This window comes from Berkeleyomyces rouxiae (genome assembly GCF_048999995.1).
Source record: "Berkeleyomyces rouxiae strain 22BRR77 chromosome Unknown BrBRR77_ptg000004l, whole genome shotgun sequence".
Lineage (NCBI taxonomy): Eukaryota > Fungi > Ascomycota > Sordariomycetes > Microascales > Ceratocystidaceae > Berkeleyomyces > Berkeleyomyces rouxiae.
Window position 1 is genome coordinate 2,341,568 of NW_027396494.1, and position 16,598 is coordinate 2,358,165.

At 51.5% G+C, this 16,598-nt stretch overlaps 2 protein-coding genes across 2 annotated transcripts; one reads left to right on the forward strand and one right to left on the reverse strand.

The window, feature by feature from the left end:
* Nucleotides 1-10,567: 10,567 nt before the first annotated feature.
* Nucleotides 10,568-13,393, forward strand: BROUX77_004885 (uncharacterized protein; the record flags this gene model as incomplete). The annotated part of the gene is made up of 1 exon (XM_073749696.1): nt 10,568-13,393. One exon carries the CDS (start codon nt 10,568-10,570, stop codon nt 13,391-13,393), a length of 2,826 nt encoding a protein of 941 aa, XP_073605342.1.
* A 964-nt stretch (nt 13,394-14,357) lies between these two features.
* BROUX77_004886 (uncharacterized protein) lies at nt 14,358-16,346 on the reverse strand (the record flags this gene model as incomplete). Its single annotated transcript, XM_073749697.1, has 4 exons — nt 14,358-14,919; nt 15,012-15,380; nt 15,442-16,167; nt 16,339-16,346. The coding sequence occupies 4 exons, from the start codon at nt 16,344-16,346 to the stop codon at nt 14,358-14,360; spliced, it is 1,665 nt and encodes a 554-aa protein (XP_073605343.1).
* Nucleotides 16,347-16,598: the final 252 nt, after the last annotated feature.

Consider the following 16,598-nt stretch of genomic DNA (forward strand, 5'->3'; position numbering starts at 1 on the left):
CAAAACATACCACACGCTTACCCAAATGGGCGGCATAAGAAGCTTATAAGGAACAAGGCATTTGTGATGCACCGGGAGTTTGAGGCTGGCAGAAGCCGTTGTGGAGTAGCATGTTTCGAGACCCATAATCACCAGGTTGTTAAGCAGTCAAAAGCAGAAGAAGAAACAACATGTATTTGCACACATTGGGAAGTCAAGCAAAGGGGGTGGTGGGTGCATACCTGCCACATGCCCTGGCAGCCCCCTCGCAGAAAAAAGGCACCATCTGGGTCGAAGGCCTTAGAATCCGCGAGACACTATCGGGAGGGGAGGGGAGGGGCAGAATAACAGCATGAAAAGAAGCAAGGGAGCGGCAGCAACAAGAGACAAGAAGCACTCATGCCCAACCCTATCAGCTGTCTGGGATGAAACATTGCGCCAGAATCCAAGGGCGGAGAAGAGATACAAGTTTGAGATGCATGTAAGATCACGTTGCTATTCTCTCTGAGAAAGAATTGTCCGCTCGATATTGTTTCGCCACCTCCTAAGAAGAAAAAGAAGCACAAAAAAAATCGCCGACTCGGCGTTGTTTCGCGCCTGTCTTGCGTCTTGTCCCTCTCTGTGTCTCGTCCCCTCCTCCCCAAACTACATAACTTTCCGAGAAACCTCTGACATTCTGTAGGTCAACGTGATCAACTCGGAAGAGCTTGTCAAACAATTGTCAAGATCGGCCTTGATCATGGCGCAGAGGCGCAGCTAGTACTAGGGTTAACTATGCTAAGACCTCACTGTGCCTCTCGGCATACAGGGGGTCTGTCTATCCACCGACTACCAACTAGGCCAGGTCAAGCAGAGAAAGAACGCAAGATGTGGCTTTTAGCTTGTCACTTGGCCTTGGAGAAGCTGTCCTGTTAGTTTCAGGGACTCTAGGAATAAGCTCGTCATAGAGGAAGTGGGCTCCTCGATTCCAAGACCAGGAAGAGGCGGCTTGTCTCAGAAAGGCACAAGTGCAGAGCCAGGACGATACTGGTGGTGTTGGGGAGGAGAAAAAGGAAGAGCAAAAGGAAGAGACGAGAAAGCCAGATATGGAATTGGTGTTGTTATTTTTGACGCCATGCACCTGGCGTATCCAGTATCTCCCGAATCTTAGTCTTCGTATATGTGTGCGCGGACTCTGATCTGCCAGAGATCAAGAACGGCGAGCGAGGAAAGAGAGAGAGCAAGTTGATGATCGAGCCCCAGCTTGGACCGACCTGTTTGACCAGAGAAGCTAGCAACAAGCCTTTTCTTTTTTTTCTTTCTTCTCGAATATGCTAAGATCAAAAGGATGTTGCATTCTGATAGCAGATCGCCGTGAGATAGATTGCTGCTACCAGGCTTCCAAGTGGCAGCGAGTTGAGGTGGCAGGAAATACAGCAATCATTGTTGGCAAAGCAGCAGCCTCTCTCCTCTACGGAAATCCCTATGTTTTGGAGCATGTCCAGAGCCCTTTGGACAGCTTGTGCCTTGACCAAGACGGACTTGTACCCCTGCAGAATGCTACCTCTATACCGGCCTTCTTAGTCTAGAACCCAGCTCAACAAGGCAGGTGATCGACGACATTGCTTGATACCTGCTTGTTGGAAAGTGGGATGCACAAGATTTCTTCGTATGAAAGCCCACATAACGTGGAAATGCTACATTGTGGCTTTTGGAACTATGAGGGAAGAAGACTAGCAGTAGAAATGACATTGGGGTCGTTGCTAACGTGGTCGAGTTTGTTTTGTTTTAATTTGATAGTAACAATGTAATATGAGCCTGGTCCGATCCGAGGCGTATTTCTGATAGTACGCTTTTTTTTTTTTTTTTTTTTTTTTTTACACGATATCTTTCTGCCGCATATCGAAAGATGGTGTACGCAATGTCAAGACCACCAGCTACACAAGCCAAGATACGGAGAATAAACATGGAACATCAGGCGTTCTTTCTCCTTCGCAGCAGTCAAGACCAGCAGAGTCTTAGTTCGCTGATCGACAATGACAATGTTTCAAGCCTGGTGCCGCCGTAGACTGCTTCTGAGGCTAGGCTTTTGTCAAAAGTCCGGGATGATCCCCCCCATCAAGAATCCTTGGGCGCAGTCCCTCAGACTTTCTCAGACCAAGACATTTCCTCACGTTACGCACGACACCACAAGGCAGAAAATCCCACGCCGGCCTAGGAACACACACTAAAACACTCACGTACAGGCTTTTGTTACAAGCTAACGGCGGTATATCCGCTGCGGTATAGCCCATTGATCTGCACATCTTCCCGTGATCTCATATCCAGGGCTCAATTCGAATTGCTGGTCGCGAGGTCTGCCTTTGACTGGCCAAATTGGCGCCGCCAATGACGTGTCGCCTTGTGGTCTCATTTCTTATTTGTTCCATGGCGCTAGATGTTGTTGAATCGTTCAACAAATTTGATAGCACCACGATACTTAGATGGGGAAATCCGCCGGCACAGATGGTTGCCCAATCTGGCCGTTGGAGCAGTGAAGTTCTACGAGGCAAGGTGTAACTAGTTGTGTAGCTGGCTCTTCTTGCTTCCGATGGAGAGTCTAGTTTCTTGGGCAGCTGACAGCGGCTGACGGCCAGCTGTCTCTGGTACTAAAAAAACCACAAGGTCGACTTATCTAGCTCGCTTTCTGGCTCCTGATTACAAGCCTCGAAGACATGCATTCTCAAGACCCTTCTGGCTTCAACCCAAAAAGGATTACAGCCCCTGTGTCTGTCGGTATAGCTTGGGAGAAAGGGGAGTCGTTGTAGGAGAAAGGCGCGGCCCAACTAAGCCACTCCCTCGGGGCCCGGGACCCGGAGAGAACACCGGGAGTTCTCTCTTACCCTTTTCCTGGATCCAAGTGAGGGGTCACGATATCAGATGTCAAGATTCCTTTATCTGCCCCTCCAAGCCATGTCTGTACAAATGGGCGTGTCTCCAAGCAAGTCTACTGCACTTTGTGTATGCCCATTCTCCTCGCTTTTGCACGCTGGGTTGAAACTTGTGTTTGCAAAGTAAAATAACTCCGTTACCTGCCCGTCATCGGAGCTTAAAGATGCAAAACCAAACACCAACCACATGTGAGAATGGCTGCAACTGTAGTTACATGTAAACGAAGCCTTGCGCGGCCCCTACTGTGTTTGACAAGCTCCAATAGGCCTTTCCTGTATGTCTCTTGCATCTTCTCGCGTTATCATGCCGTTCGTGGTAACCAAGAGTGTACAGCACTTGATTTGCATGTCACTTCTCCCCTTGTGTGTGCCCCTCTTCTCCATGTCCCCTATTCCATTAGTTAGTTACCGGTGGTCTTATAAACCCTGTGTTTGTTTAATGTGGTGGTTGCGACCTTGTCTGGTTTTTTTTCCTTCTCTATCTGCAATGCAATGCAATGCAGCTGAAATCCTTTCCCAGCGGTATCTAGCTCAAATGAGTGTTTTTGGAGCAGCCAGTACATAGCATGCAGCCCCGGGTACAGAAATATACAAAAGCAAAGATTCCTCTTCCGTAGCCCGCAGGTCTATTCTGTTTGAGATCTACAAGTATATACGTAACACCGCCGCTCAAGTACATCCACACACGCGTGTAGCTATGTATGACCAGCTATACCTAGTTACTACATTTGTATATGCAGGAGCCTGTGATCGGCAATGTAGGTGGTTTGTATCTTGGTTCAAGGTGTCACCTACAAATCGGATGCAGTCCCCTTCTTCCCCTCCTCTGGCCCCTTGGGCTTGCAGCTATTTAGCGGCAAAAACAGTCAAGCTGCGGACTTTTTGAGGAAGCGGGAAAGCTCAAAGCTGGAGGGAACATCCCCGGAGCAAACGCCGCGCCGAGTAAAGCAGAATAGCTAGCAAGCATGCCCCCCACGATGGTCTTATCCAGAGCTACTAACGCATATATCTATGACAAGACAATATCAACATGTTTCTCAAGTCCACCCATACTCTCAGGATTGACCATCATTATGCCGACTTGCAAGTGCTACACGAAACACTGGTTTTTTGAGAGGTGATACACTTGATTCACTAATCCGACAGGGTTAAACCCTTGTCGTAAAAAAGCCTTGCCGAGTGGTAGAGTCTTTTTTCCGGCTCTAGCAGGGATATCACCGGTTTGGAATTACTTGGATATGCATGGCTTAGATAGGTAGGTAGCTACTCTGTATGTATGCAGTCTGTATAGGCACTTGCCTACTTCTTGCCAACAAAAACTGGATTGGAGTAGATAACTGCCTAATGTACACACGTAAGAAACTGGCGATTACTCGATTGGGGGGTGTGGAGAGCGCGCAGCATGTGTGGCTGGCAAAATGGAATCGGAAAGAAGACGCAGGATTTGCGTTCTGAGGCTGAGGCTTCTAAGCGGCGGCGTATAAGTGATATTGGCGCGTGTGGTTGTGACACTGCAGATAGATGTGTGTTTGGCGATTCACATTGGAATTGGAATTGTAACCGTAATTGTACATATAAATATGCTGAAGTGGGTTTTTTTTGTCGTGATCCAGCCTTTCACAATTGCATGTGTTTTGTCGTATCACAGGCCGAGAAGGGAAAAGTGGAGCAGAGAGTCCCTCGCCCAACAGTGAACGAGGCTCAAAACTTCTTGGACATTTCCTGTCTCAGACGCCAGGGGCACACGCAGTTACCCGTTCTGAGCTGCAACTGCCCTGCCTTGCCTTACAACTGGGTAAGAGCGGGCGTAGAGCGGGTTGTACATACTGGAAAGAGTGGAAGTTGGAGAGAACCAAGGAGCACTTATACGAAGCTGGATCGTGGTTGTTGGACGACAGAAACAGACGTAATGAAAAGAAAAAGACGCAACCCTTATCTCGACAAAGACAACTCGCTGCCTTGTGCGTGAATGAACGGAATGTTTTTATAAGGCGCATAAAAATATGGGCGCCAGTGCATTGTTGCCGGTGGTGTGGTGTGACTTGCCCGATTTGTGCAGCGGATCCAAGGCAATTGCATTGTACGCCAGTGTGACGGCAACGTGCCTTCTGTCCAGATGTCTGTAGTTAGCTCATTTGCGGCGGAAGGAGCGTTATGCCGAAATCACGCTTGGCTAGGAAGCCGGCGGTAATTACCCTGACTTGAGCACCAAGCCCGGGACGACAAGTCTATGCGCCGGCGTGAATGTGACTGAAGAGCATGGCAGCATTGTGTACTTCATTTCATTGGGATGAGTTATGCTGTGACTAGTGACATTGCTTGAACAACTTGGACTCTTTGCTGAGCAGGAGAGGCACACACAAGTCGCAGTGGCACGTGTATTGGCCTCAAAAATAATAACGGGCCTCATCCCAAGACGCGCTTCTTAGAGGGTATGTGCGCTTTAGAATGACGCTGGGTGCAGATGTGATGGAATGGAGCAGGACTCTCTCACTGTGCAGCTTTGGAAGCTGTGGTAGCAGCACGCCGTGGTCACGGACGACATGGGCAGCACACTTCTTCCATGTGTGTATATATGTGAATCCCCAGCATAATATCTATGGAAGGTGTTGTTGGCCTGTATGTGCGCAAAGATATATACACGCAGTATAGCTAGCTGGCTACAGGCACGTAAAGAAACACTGCCTGCACATGCCCCTGAGTGATGTACCATCGTACATAGCGCTGGGAGGTCTTTACATCCTTGCGTGTATAAAAACAGGCGCAGACATGAGCTGTAAGAATGGCAGTGCGCGCACCTGTATGCATGTTCGCACGTAGCACTCTGCCGTTGCATTCAGCAAAAGCCTTTTTAGCACCGAGGCAGGTCTGGAAAAAAAATTCCCACAAACAAGTCTTTTTCTCCAGTGGCTTTACTCAAAGACGAGGTCCGTTATTGTGCCGAGAGAGAAAAAAAACAGAATGAAACCCCCAATTTTTTTTTTAGTACCCGCAAGCTTCACACTCGCCGAGAATCTCGGACTTTCCACGTCTCCGTGCTAGGAGAGAAGGAAAGAAAAAAAACCTTACATTGGTGGTGTACCTGTGGTGATGGAGTCGGCGAGACAGCCACTCTAGGATCGGCCTTGATCCCCCCATTACTACAGTCTTTAGTCACGAAATTTAGAGATTTTTCGACGGCAGTGGCTCGTGCTTTTAAATGCAGAGACGATCTTTAGGGCCATGGATGGACTTCAGGGACCAAAAAAAAAACACAGAAGTAAGAAATGTGACGAAAACATGTATAAAAGTGAATAATATCAACGGAAAACTGGAGCTCTCTCACACACTTTTTTTTTTTTCGTCCCAACAGTAGTGGAGAAGAAAGCTCGGGGCATCGCAGCTTTGTTTACACCAGCGAGTGTTCTTGTGATGTGAAAGACACATGGCACATCTACATCTATAGTTCTACACACAGCTTTATGCACATGGTGCACTTATGCGAATTCAGCTTCCAACGGCGGTATCCATATACCCCCACTAAGTCGATATGCCCCCTTAAGTGTATTGTAGCGCACGTTTCCCATTCACAGCATCGATCGACGTCTTCTCTCGCTTCTGCTATCTGTGGCCCTGTCCCAGGCAAGCCTTGACGAAAAACTCGTCCATGGCCACGATGGCCACCCCTGTGCTGTGCGCTTTGGTTATCTGCTCGTCTCTGTTTTTGTCTGCCCTGCCCTGTCTTGCCATCCCAAACAAGTCCTGCAACTCATTACACAAGCTCAAGTTGGGCTGGCCCAGCGAGAGCAGAAAAAAAGAACCTGAATTAGTTCTATTTTTCCCGTCAGGGCTACAGGGGTTGATAGCTTGCGTGGTGATGCCTGTAGTACAAATAAATGTGCATGACTATGCATCTGTGATGTCGTTGGAGGCTTTCTGCCATTGGCCAATTATAGTTGTGCTGTCTCTTTGACCTACGAACTCCTCAAGCTGAAGCAATGTCTCAGCTCGCGTCATGGAAAATGACAACGTCAAACCATCGCCACTACTCGTCCCATGGTTCGCTATTTGGGCTCAGGCTTTTTCCATGCTTGGACTGAGAACAAGGTAGGCTGGGGGGGGAGAGGCAAGCCCCCAGACAGAAAAAAAAAAAAACAAGGCAAGGCTGGCCGAACAAGGCTGGCCATGACAATACCATGCACACACCAAATAAGCCCTGCTCCAGCAAAGTGGTGAATGGCACACTACTTTAAGCCTAGAGCCAGGAGTTCACCCATTTGATAAAATAAGATGAAGCCCTTGAACAGCCCCCTCCTGTAACCCAAAAACCAAGAGGCCGGGAAAATTTTCTGTTCGGAAAGAAAGAGGCAAGAAAAAAAGACAATGGCGATACTTGTACACGTCTCCAGCTCCCAAGACATGCAAAAAGAAATGAACAAGAGGCTGAAAAACTGACGATCGCCGAGGTCACACGGCTGGTGTTCGGATGCTAGCCAAGGAAAAAAAAAACAAAAGGCAGGCACGTATCGTGAATGAAAAGGCAGTTTCTCGATATCAAAGTTATTTTTATATCGACTCATGCAGCTGGGCAACTACCGGCAAATGTCGAGCCTGGCGGGTTTAAACCCCTGACCCTAATATATGCACAACAAGCCGGGTGTTAGTGAGGATTCAAAGTGATGTTGACTACTCATGACCCTCCAGCATGTTATCTCGGTGGCTATGCCTTGCTTTTCTTAATCATGACTGGAGGGCCCTGATAGTTACACCGCAGTCCATAGATTCAGCCCACAGACACTTGGGAGCATCCTGGAGCCAGCTGCTGCACTTGGAGACTTATACGTGCACCCAAGAGCTGATGAGCTTATGTATTAAAAAGGTTTGAGAAACTGAGCCGATCCATAAACAAAAGACCAACGGCGTTGCGGCGCGGTTGCTACAGCTTTTTTGGTTCGTCTGATTGCAGTTCATCTCTTTGGTACAGCTGCTAGGCTTGTCTGCATCAACCATTCATTTCCTTGCATTTATGCTTTAGTCCTAGCAGTGCGAGATCTGGGGGTAATTGGCTTGGTTATATCACGAGCCCTAGCATGGCCAAACCTCATTTGCTGCATGCAGCTCAGCTCAGGGCCCAGGCTACAAGCGGGCCGTCTGGCAGCTCTATCGTTTGATCCTCAGGTTGATAGTTGTTGTCTGCCATGCAGTTGGTCAGTCGGTTGCAAGTTGGTGGCCATATTTGGCCAATGTGTGCAAACGGCCTGACGAGTCCAAATAAACACGAAAAGGCCACCAAACAGATGAGAACTTGTGCAAGTCCATTGCCAAACACTGCAACCCCAGGCACACACGAGCAGCACGGCAAACTGCAATGAGCGCGATTTCGGTAATCGAGGTCTAGACCAGCACAATGCTGGACGTCAACGGCGAGGTGGGGGTGCCCATTTTTAGGCTAATGATACTAGTTGCTATGTTTTGGGCAGCATCAAGACGGCCCGTTGACTTTGCCAACATCCAGAGCAGTCAGACTAGAGCTCAACTCGAGAACCAGTTGCGTTGTTCGTTGTTTGACCAGTTGCAGCGCGCCAAACGAGATGTGGCAGCTAGATGGCCTCTACAGTAGTTCAAACCATAGTAACCTGGTGTGAATCGCTGTAGTGTAGTGTGACCAGTCCGTCTCTCTTGTAGCTAACTAGTAGTTATGTGACTTGCAACAGTCAGCAGCAACACCACTCTCTCGCTCAATCTGCATTTCTTCCCCTGCTAGCCAGGTTCCCTTTGGCTCCCAGGGACCCCCTCCATCCTGTAGCTACAGGCTGGTTTTTCTGTCTTTCTGTGTCGGGTCCTTTGGAGTCTTGGTTCTTCTCTTGCACGCACTTCACTTGTGACCTGTGAGACCGCCCTTGCTTTCTTGTGTCTCGAGCGGCCCGCGGAAGCTTGAAACCGACAATGGGCAAACCAGACGACTGCAAAAGCCACCAGCTGAAGTCTAGGGAGGGCTTCTGTTGTCCTTCTAGAATACGAAAATCCCCATGACGAGCAGAGAAGGCCGCTTCGATCGTGGACTTTCTGTCGGACTTGTTTATATGTCGAAAAAAAACATGTGAAGTATAGCGCAGCTACGAATGGAAAGAGCGCTCGTTGAGCTCGCTTCTTCGGCACACAGCAAGTTGGGCAATTGCTTTGTTTTCTCCTGCTTGCTTTTTTAGACTTGAGGTCGTTGCTGTTTGTTCCACGCTAATCTGTTTGGGAAGTTGCCCCCCCTCTTGGGTGACTACCTTCTTGTTCTGCTTCGTCCCGCCTTTCTCATTTTTCCATTGCTTTTTTCTTCTTTTTCTCTCTGGTATAGTCACTAAGACTACACCCCTAAGAATATTTTTACACCGCCTTGCTGGACGGGGGCACCCTGGAAGTTATCCCCACCCTTGCTCTTTTTTTTTTTCTTTGCTTGTGTAGCTCAAGTAAGGGTGTGGAGCATCCCCACACGCCCCCTTCTCCTGGAAGAAAAAAGAGAGCATATCCCTGTTAGTTTATTCCTTGTTTTGGCAGTTACTTGTGTGTGGATGTAGCTGGTAGTTATTGCTCAAAGGTCAGAGGTTGTTCTTCTGGGCGTCATTCTTCTCATTATTAGAATCGAGCCGGTCCGTCTCTTTGATTTCTCTGGCAATTGCTTCTTATTCATACCCTCATATTCGTCTTGTGTATCTTGGGCAGTTTCCACGGCAGACTGGCCTGTTCTTTCCTTTATACCATCCATAATAATATTTACTCCGTGTTCTTCTTTCCCTTGATCAACAACACTCTCCCTCGACTTTGACTTACAACCTTGTGACTACGACCTACGAACGACATTCTATCAATCATAAGCTTTCTGTCGATATTATCTGCCATTCAAACCACTAACGTCGGCTGACATTGTCACTTTTAATACTTCCAAATCAACGACACTCATCTATAACCGGCCTCTTCTCCACCACCGTCACCCAAACGCAGCTTTATTTGTCTCCTCCACCAATCCTGCAACACTGCTCTTTGGCCTGACAGCAGCCCGAGCAGTTGTTGGCGACCAGACGCTCACTAGCACATGAATAGTCTTGATTCATAGTACGGACTGTCCGTATATCACGTACGTTTTGAAACGCAGCCGAACAAGACGGCCAAGAGAGAAACTGAGGGAGAGAGCGCGGACCAGCCGTGAGCTTGCAAGACTGCAGAAATCGACGCCCGAACCAAGGGAAAAAAATCGGGATAAAAGGTTCGAGACTCGTGGACGAAGGCGCTCGAGGTCGAGCCGCTCTGGCATTTTGGGAAGGCACTCGAGTCTAGGGCTGATCCGAGGTTCCTGCTCTTTCCTTGTGAAGCGGCTTGCTCTTTCCTGCTGTGTCTGGCACTCCTCGACGTTCTCTTGCCGTCTTGTTTGGCTCGCTCCAGTTTGGCCAATATGCTTCTTGTTTTTTGCTAACGGTTTTCTTTAGAACAACACACGCGCACTCCAGCTCGTGCTCAACTCTCTTACAAAGGCTGTCCCCTGTTCAGCCTTGTCTCTTTTACATCACATTTTCTCAACCCCCCCCCTTCTCCCCGTTCGACTGGGATCGAACCGCAGGAGCCACCAACTCTGGAGCCCGAGCGTTGCTGCTCCTTTCTTTGCTTGCCATCCCATCATATCCCTCTGTTTTCCTCTTAACCCAGCCATTTCCATCATGTGGAGCATGACCAGCTCTCTTCCCAGTTATCACTACTCCAGCTCGAGTACAAGTAACCAGGACCCTCACGCCCAGTCGCGCAAGCGGTCGGCCACCACTACCGTCCCCACAGCTCCCATTTCTGCGTCGTCCGAAGCCCTGGTGTCTCAGTGCAATGAAATATCGACTGCCTTTACTGGGACCCGCAAGCTACACACGTCTTCCTCTGCTTCCGTCACCACATCTACTCTGTGGCAGCCACCGGCTCCCGCCTACTGCGCCGCTTCCGCCAGCACCTCCGATCTGGGACTCGTTGGACTGAGCGAGCTTCTAGAGCCTGCCGTTGACGGCCCTCCCTCTCCCCAGCGCCTGCGCGCGCTTAGCAACCAAATGCGCGCGGCCTCAATGGCTTCCCGGTCGTCGTCGACGTCCCGCGCCGACCGGACAACTCTGTCCCGCCACGCGCCCACATCGTCGACCTCGTCACTGCGGTCGATTGTGTCGTCGTCAAACTGGCCGTCATGGGAGCCGCTTACTGTCGACACCAATGTGTCGTCACTCTCGCGCAAGTCTTCCTCCCGCTCAACCATCTCCAGCTTGCGCCACAGCACCAAGGAGAGACCAGACAGCGGCGTCCAGGCCCTTGGCAAGGCGATATTGCAGGGCCGTGGACGCCTCCGTCGTGAGCAGAGTGACACGGGCATTAGATCTGCTGCCTCGTCCATGTCTCCCCTCTCAACGGATGTGTCTACATTCGAGCCGTATAACCCCACCCCGGTCTCGGCAACCGTCACTTCCCCCTCTTCTTCCACCTCTGAATCCCGCTTCCCCTCCATCTTCTCCCGCCGGCGTAGTGTCAAGCCCGATGACCCTACCACGCCTGCATCTTCTACCACGTTCCCCATCCGCAAGTACAATATCTCGGGCCCGTACAACTTCCAGCACCTGACACACACCAACCGCGAAGACCTACCCAGCCTTCCTGCCACAAGCAGAATGGAACTCGTCAATGAATTCTCGTCGTTCAACGCCGCGCACCGGACTGCCACCATGCCAGCCATGGTTGACGCGCCGGCCACGGCCCTGACTGCCGACGAGCCGCAGCCACCACCGCTGCAATCAACGCAGCCGAAGCCGATTCTGTCTGCCCCGGCCGAGATTGGCCACAGGCGGCACATGAGCGGCTCGCGGTCCTCTTCCTCAGACCAGCTCCGCGCTGGAGCCCCACCACCGCGGCCCCCGCGGCCCGCCGAGAGCCTGTTTCCGCTTCTCTGCAGCCCGCTCGTCAGCCCGCCCATGCCGCCGCCCAGAGTGTCCAGCCGCAGCTCGAACCAGCCCGAGGGCATCGAGGTGGCCTTTGACCGCCCTGCCACTGCCAACAGCCTGTCTCTGCCCGAGGCCATGTCGATATCGCTGGCCGGTGTTCCTAGCGGCTGCCACTTCTCGCACGCCATCACCACGCCGGACGATGTGGCCTGGCCCATGCCCTCGCCCACCAGCCCGCCCCTCTTTGAGAAGCTTGCCGATGTGCCGGAAGAGGAGGAATACTTTAACCGTTCTTGCATGAGCGTGGTCAACATCCACGAGTCTCTCCGCGAGAACACCGAGCCGACGCCTCGAGAGCTGGCTGCCACTATGCCTGCCTCGCCTGCTGCCTCTACCCGGCCTGGCAGCGCTGGCTCAGATACTCTTGGCCTGCTGTCTCACAGCGCCGAGGAAACCAAGGCTGTCGTGGAGCTGGAGTCTTCGCCTGTTGCTGTTGCCGAGTCACCGGCTGCCGATGACAGCGAGAGCACTGCGAGCACAGATTCCACTATCGCCTCTCCCCAGATTGAGCAGCCCGAGGCTCAGATTATCGAGACCACCGGGAGCGGCAGCTGGGAAGACGACATCGACTACGCGTATGACCACGAGGTCGAGGCGGACTGCTCGTACGAGTGGAAGCGCGCTTCGCTCGACATCCGCATTGAGCGCCAAGAGTCGTCTGATCTCCAGGGAGCCTCTCCCGCCGACGATGCCTCTGGTTTCCCCGACGTTACTCTTGCCCATCTGGGCCTGCACCACGTAATGACTGGGCTTGCCATTTCCAGCCCGTCCACTAGCGTCCCGACGCTGAGCCCGACCAGCCCTGCGACATCGGCCACCACGCCGGTCCACGCGCTCAACCCGCTGACGCCGCCGCAGCCGCCGGTGCTGTCCAACTTTTCGCTGCCGCGGTCGGCCCATGGCCGCTCCAACTCGAGCAACACGCTGAGCACGTTCCGCGAGAGCCAGGGCTTCACGCTGTCGCCGTCGCTGCTGATCCCCGCCGACTACCGCCAGCAAATGATGATGCTGGCCGAGGAGGAGGGCGAGGTTGACGCCTCCTTTGCTGAGGGCGATGCCGACGCCGACGCGCTCTTTATCCACGACCCCCGCGCCAACTTTGAAGTCAAGTTCAATGCGCGCAAGAACCGCATGTCCTCTGTCTACCGCCCTAGCCCCGACCGCACAAGCACATCGACCATGACCACGCTCTCGACCGTGGCCTCGTCCGATGCCGGCACCATCTCGACCAGTATGAGCGCCGAACGCCACGTCTCCGCCTCCACTACCATGACCCGCATGACCTGCACCTCGGACATCATGGCCGACTGGAGCCCCATCAGCGATGCCGGCGTGGTGTTGGGCATTGAGCCGACCGAGGTCGACTTCCTGCGCCTGGGCTCCAGCACCGGCGATCTGCCCGCCACGGCCAAGGCTATCCCTGTTGCTCCCCTGCGCCGCCGGGCTCTGACGACCAGTCTGAGCACCCCGTCCTTTTCTATTTTCCCTACCCCCCGCTCGCAGCCTCACCAGGTCTAGAGACTGGAGACTCGCATTCAGCATACACTCATTCTCTCCGGCTTCAGTGAGAGACAAGATCTCGTCTACCGCCGCTATATATTATACACGCCGCTCACAGGCACTCACTACACTTGCTCCATCTTCTACCAAGAGAGCTACCGAGGCTCCGTCTAGCCTCCTGTTATCAAAATCTCATTTGTTTTCCTCTCCCCCATACATTAGATTCGGTTTTTTTATTCGGCGTCGTCTGCCAGGCCCTGTGTTTTCATCTTTTTTTTTTCTTCATCCGCTTTATACTCTCCCAAAAGAGACCTCTTGCCTACCCTGCGTCATATCCTCTCGGTCCTCTTTCTCTACCTTCATTGCGTTGCCTCAAGTCCATTCTTTTTTCCGTGTCCAGCCTTTCTTTTTTTATTTTATACTAGGGAGTTCCGGGGAATCGGCGAGGGCGATTCCGCCACTCGGGAGTTTCTCATTTTTCTTTTTCCGCACATTCTTTGTCGTTATTCTACCCGGGTTCTCTCGACTTTTGCGTTTCTTAGTCTACCTGCAGTACATTTGCTTCTGATCCATCTTGCAATTCTCACCTTTGGCCCAGACTTGCATCCGCCTCTTGGCGATTTACCTCTCTCCCCTTGCCCTCTGTTTTTTCTTCAGGCGCTCTCATCTTCCTTATGCCCAAGGGGGACTCACTTATATACATCCAAACTCCACCACGTATCTCATGTACAATTATAAGCTGAAAAAAAATTCATATAAGCTGTTAACTGCCCATGTTCCAATTGTGATTAATGTGTGTGACTGGGAAATTGGTATCGAAACACCAACAACACGTAATCGTAGCATATAATCATGGCCACTACAGGCCATCATCTCTACATAATCTGACGCCAACGAATACTGGTGTTAAATCTACGCGTAATCCAAAAAGCAATAAACACCACACTCATATTTCCCTATCTCCCCAGCCCTCTCTGCCGCTCTAATCAGCCGACTTCTTCTTCTTGGCAGGCGGCTGATCTTTGTCGTCATCGTCCACGTCGCTTTCTCCCGAGCCAGAGCCCGAACTCTCGTGCTCGCTGTCAAACTCTTCGGCGACCTCAGACTCGCTCTCAGCCTCAAAGTCCTCGTCGATGGACTCCTCGTCTTCGTCGGCTGAGCCACGGTCGGCTCTGTTGGGCACCATTTCGCCGTCCGAGTCGGAGAGCTCGGCACGCACAGCCGCAGCAGCCATTTTGGCGTCCTCGTCAATCTCGTTCTTGACGCGTAGGCCCTTGAGCCGGAAGAAGGTCTCGAGTGCCTTGAGGTCTTCACGATTAATGTTGCTAAATTGCCATGAGCCAGCATTCTTCATGTGTACAGTAATGTCAAATGTCGACAGCGCAGACATGGCACCCTCGACACGCGAGAATGTGACGGATTGTGTTTGTTCGTATGTGACGTAGGTTGCAGGTTTGGGCACAAACATGAAGGCCTTTTCCAGCAGGAAAAGGTGACCCTCGCTGGCCTTGATAGAGCACTTGATGCCCTGTGATTGGCGGTGCCTGAAAAAATGTTTAATGTTAGTTTGACGTGCCGCAATCACGAGTAGAGGTAAAGATGGAGCAACGAGCCCAATAATCTCGTATACACTTACGTCAAAAAGCTCTTGGCAGGCGTGCTGATCTTCTTCCGGCCTAGTCCCTTGAACAGGTATGTCACCACCTGGTGCAGCGGCTGTTCATAGTGACCAACCAAACGATCTTGGTACTTGGTCTTGAGATCTTCCTCGGAAATGTTGAGGTCGATCGTGGTTTCCTCTTCCTTGTTGAACTGCATAACAACAAAGGGATATCTTGTTTGGCCCTGGCGCAGAGGCGGATCAAGACCCAGGCAAAGCATGCAGTGTGTCTCGTCGGGGGGCAGGACCATGAACTTTTTGATAGAATCGTACTTGATCTTGTAGTCGTAAGACTTTCCGCGCAATCTGAATGAAGAGTCGTACATGTCGATGTCGAAACGACCTCTGGACTGCATGTTAGCATTGGTCTGGAGTAATCGCACTCGGGAAAAGAATCCTGACGTACCTGGGAGTGAGATGTAAAACCTCGAGGAATGTAGCAATGGTATCGCCGGCAGTCTCGCCAATTTCAGCCTTTTCCATTAGTGTATCGTAGAATAATGCCGCGGCGCTCTTCTCCTCCGTCTCTTCCAGCTCTTCGCCATCCTCGCCAACCTTTTTCAGGCTAGCCATGCCGGGAACGTAGAAGCGCATCTCGACAAGCTGGTCCTTACCAGCGCCGGACTTTTTGCCCTTTCCACGCGCACCGCCTAGCTTGGCGGAGCCTTTGTCCTCCTCGCCATCTGCCGGTAGTGACATTTCCACGGAGATTTCGTTGCGACCGGCAAGGTTAGTGTTGCTGATTTCGGAGTAAGGAATCTCAAAGGCCGGGCGGTTCTGGACGTTGAAGGTAAGCTCGGCCTTGGTAAATTCGGTCTTTCCCCAGTTCCAGCCACGCAGGGCGTGTTCCTTGTTTTCAAGACCAATGCTGTACCAGTTTTTGAAGATTTTCACTAGACGGTCATAGTCCTCCTGCAGGAAGCCATCGAGTTGGATGATGCGTGAATTGCGATCGAGGACTTTGACCTCGTAGCCTTTGGAAGCCCTGCTCCATTGCGCGGCACCGATCTGAGTGTTATCCAGAGTAAAGGTGTCGCCTCCCGATGAGGGCTTCCAGCCAAAGCCGTCCTTGGCAAAGCGGCACTTTCCGGGCTGGGAGGAAAGGTCGAGGTGGATGTTGTCGAAGCTCTCGCTGTAAATAGGAAGAAGGGAAAGCAATTAGCCTTGGTGATCACGGGATTGTTGATTCACATGTTCGAGGCGCCCCGCCACCAGGGCAAGATGCCCAGCCCCAGTACATAGGTACAATCAAAGACTATGAACCGAGCAGCTGGCTGAAATATCGCGATGCGGATTCACTCACAAAGACATGATGGATGGCGATTAAAGAGAATAGACCCGACGGCCTTTCGCGATCGCAAATTGAGGAGTGGCGTTCGTACAACGAGCGCGACTACGCGGCAGCAAGAACTCGGATTCGGCGATGAAAGCAGCGATCAGCTCCAGATAAAAGGGTCGTTGCTGGTCTAATAATAGATGATTAATGAGGTGGTGATGAATTGATTTGCGTGGCAAAGGAAAGATGAAGCTTCGATATGAAGCACGAAAAAACCGAAGCCACAC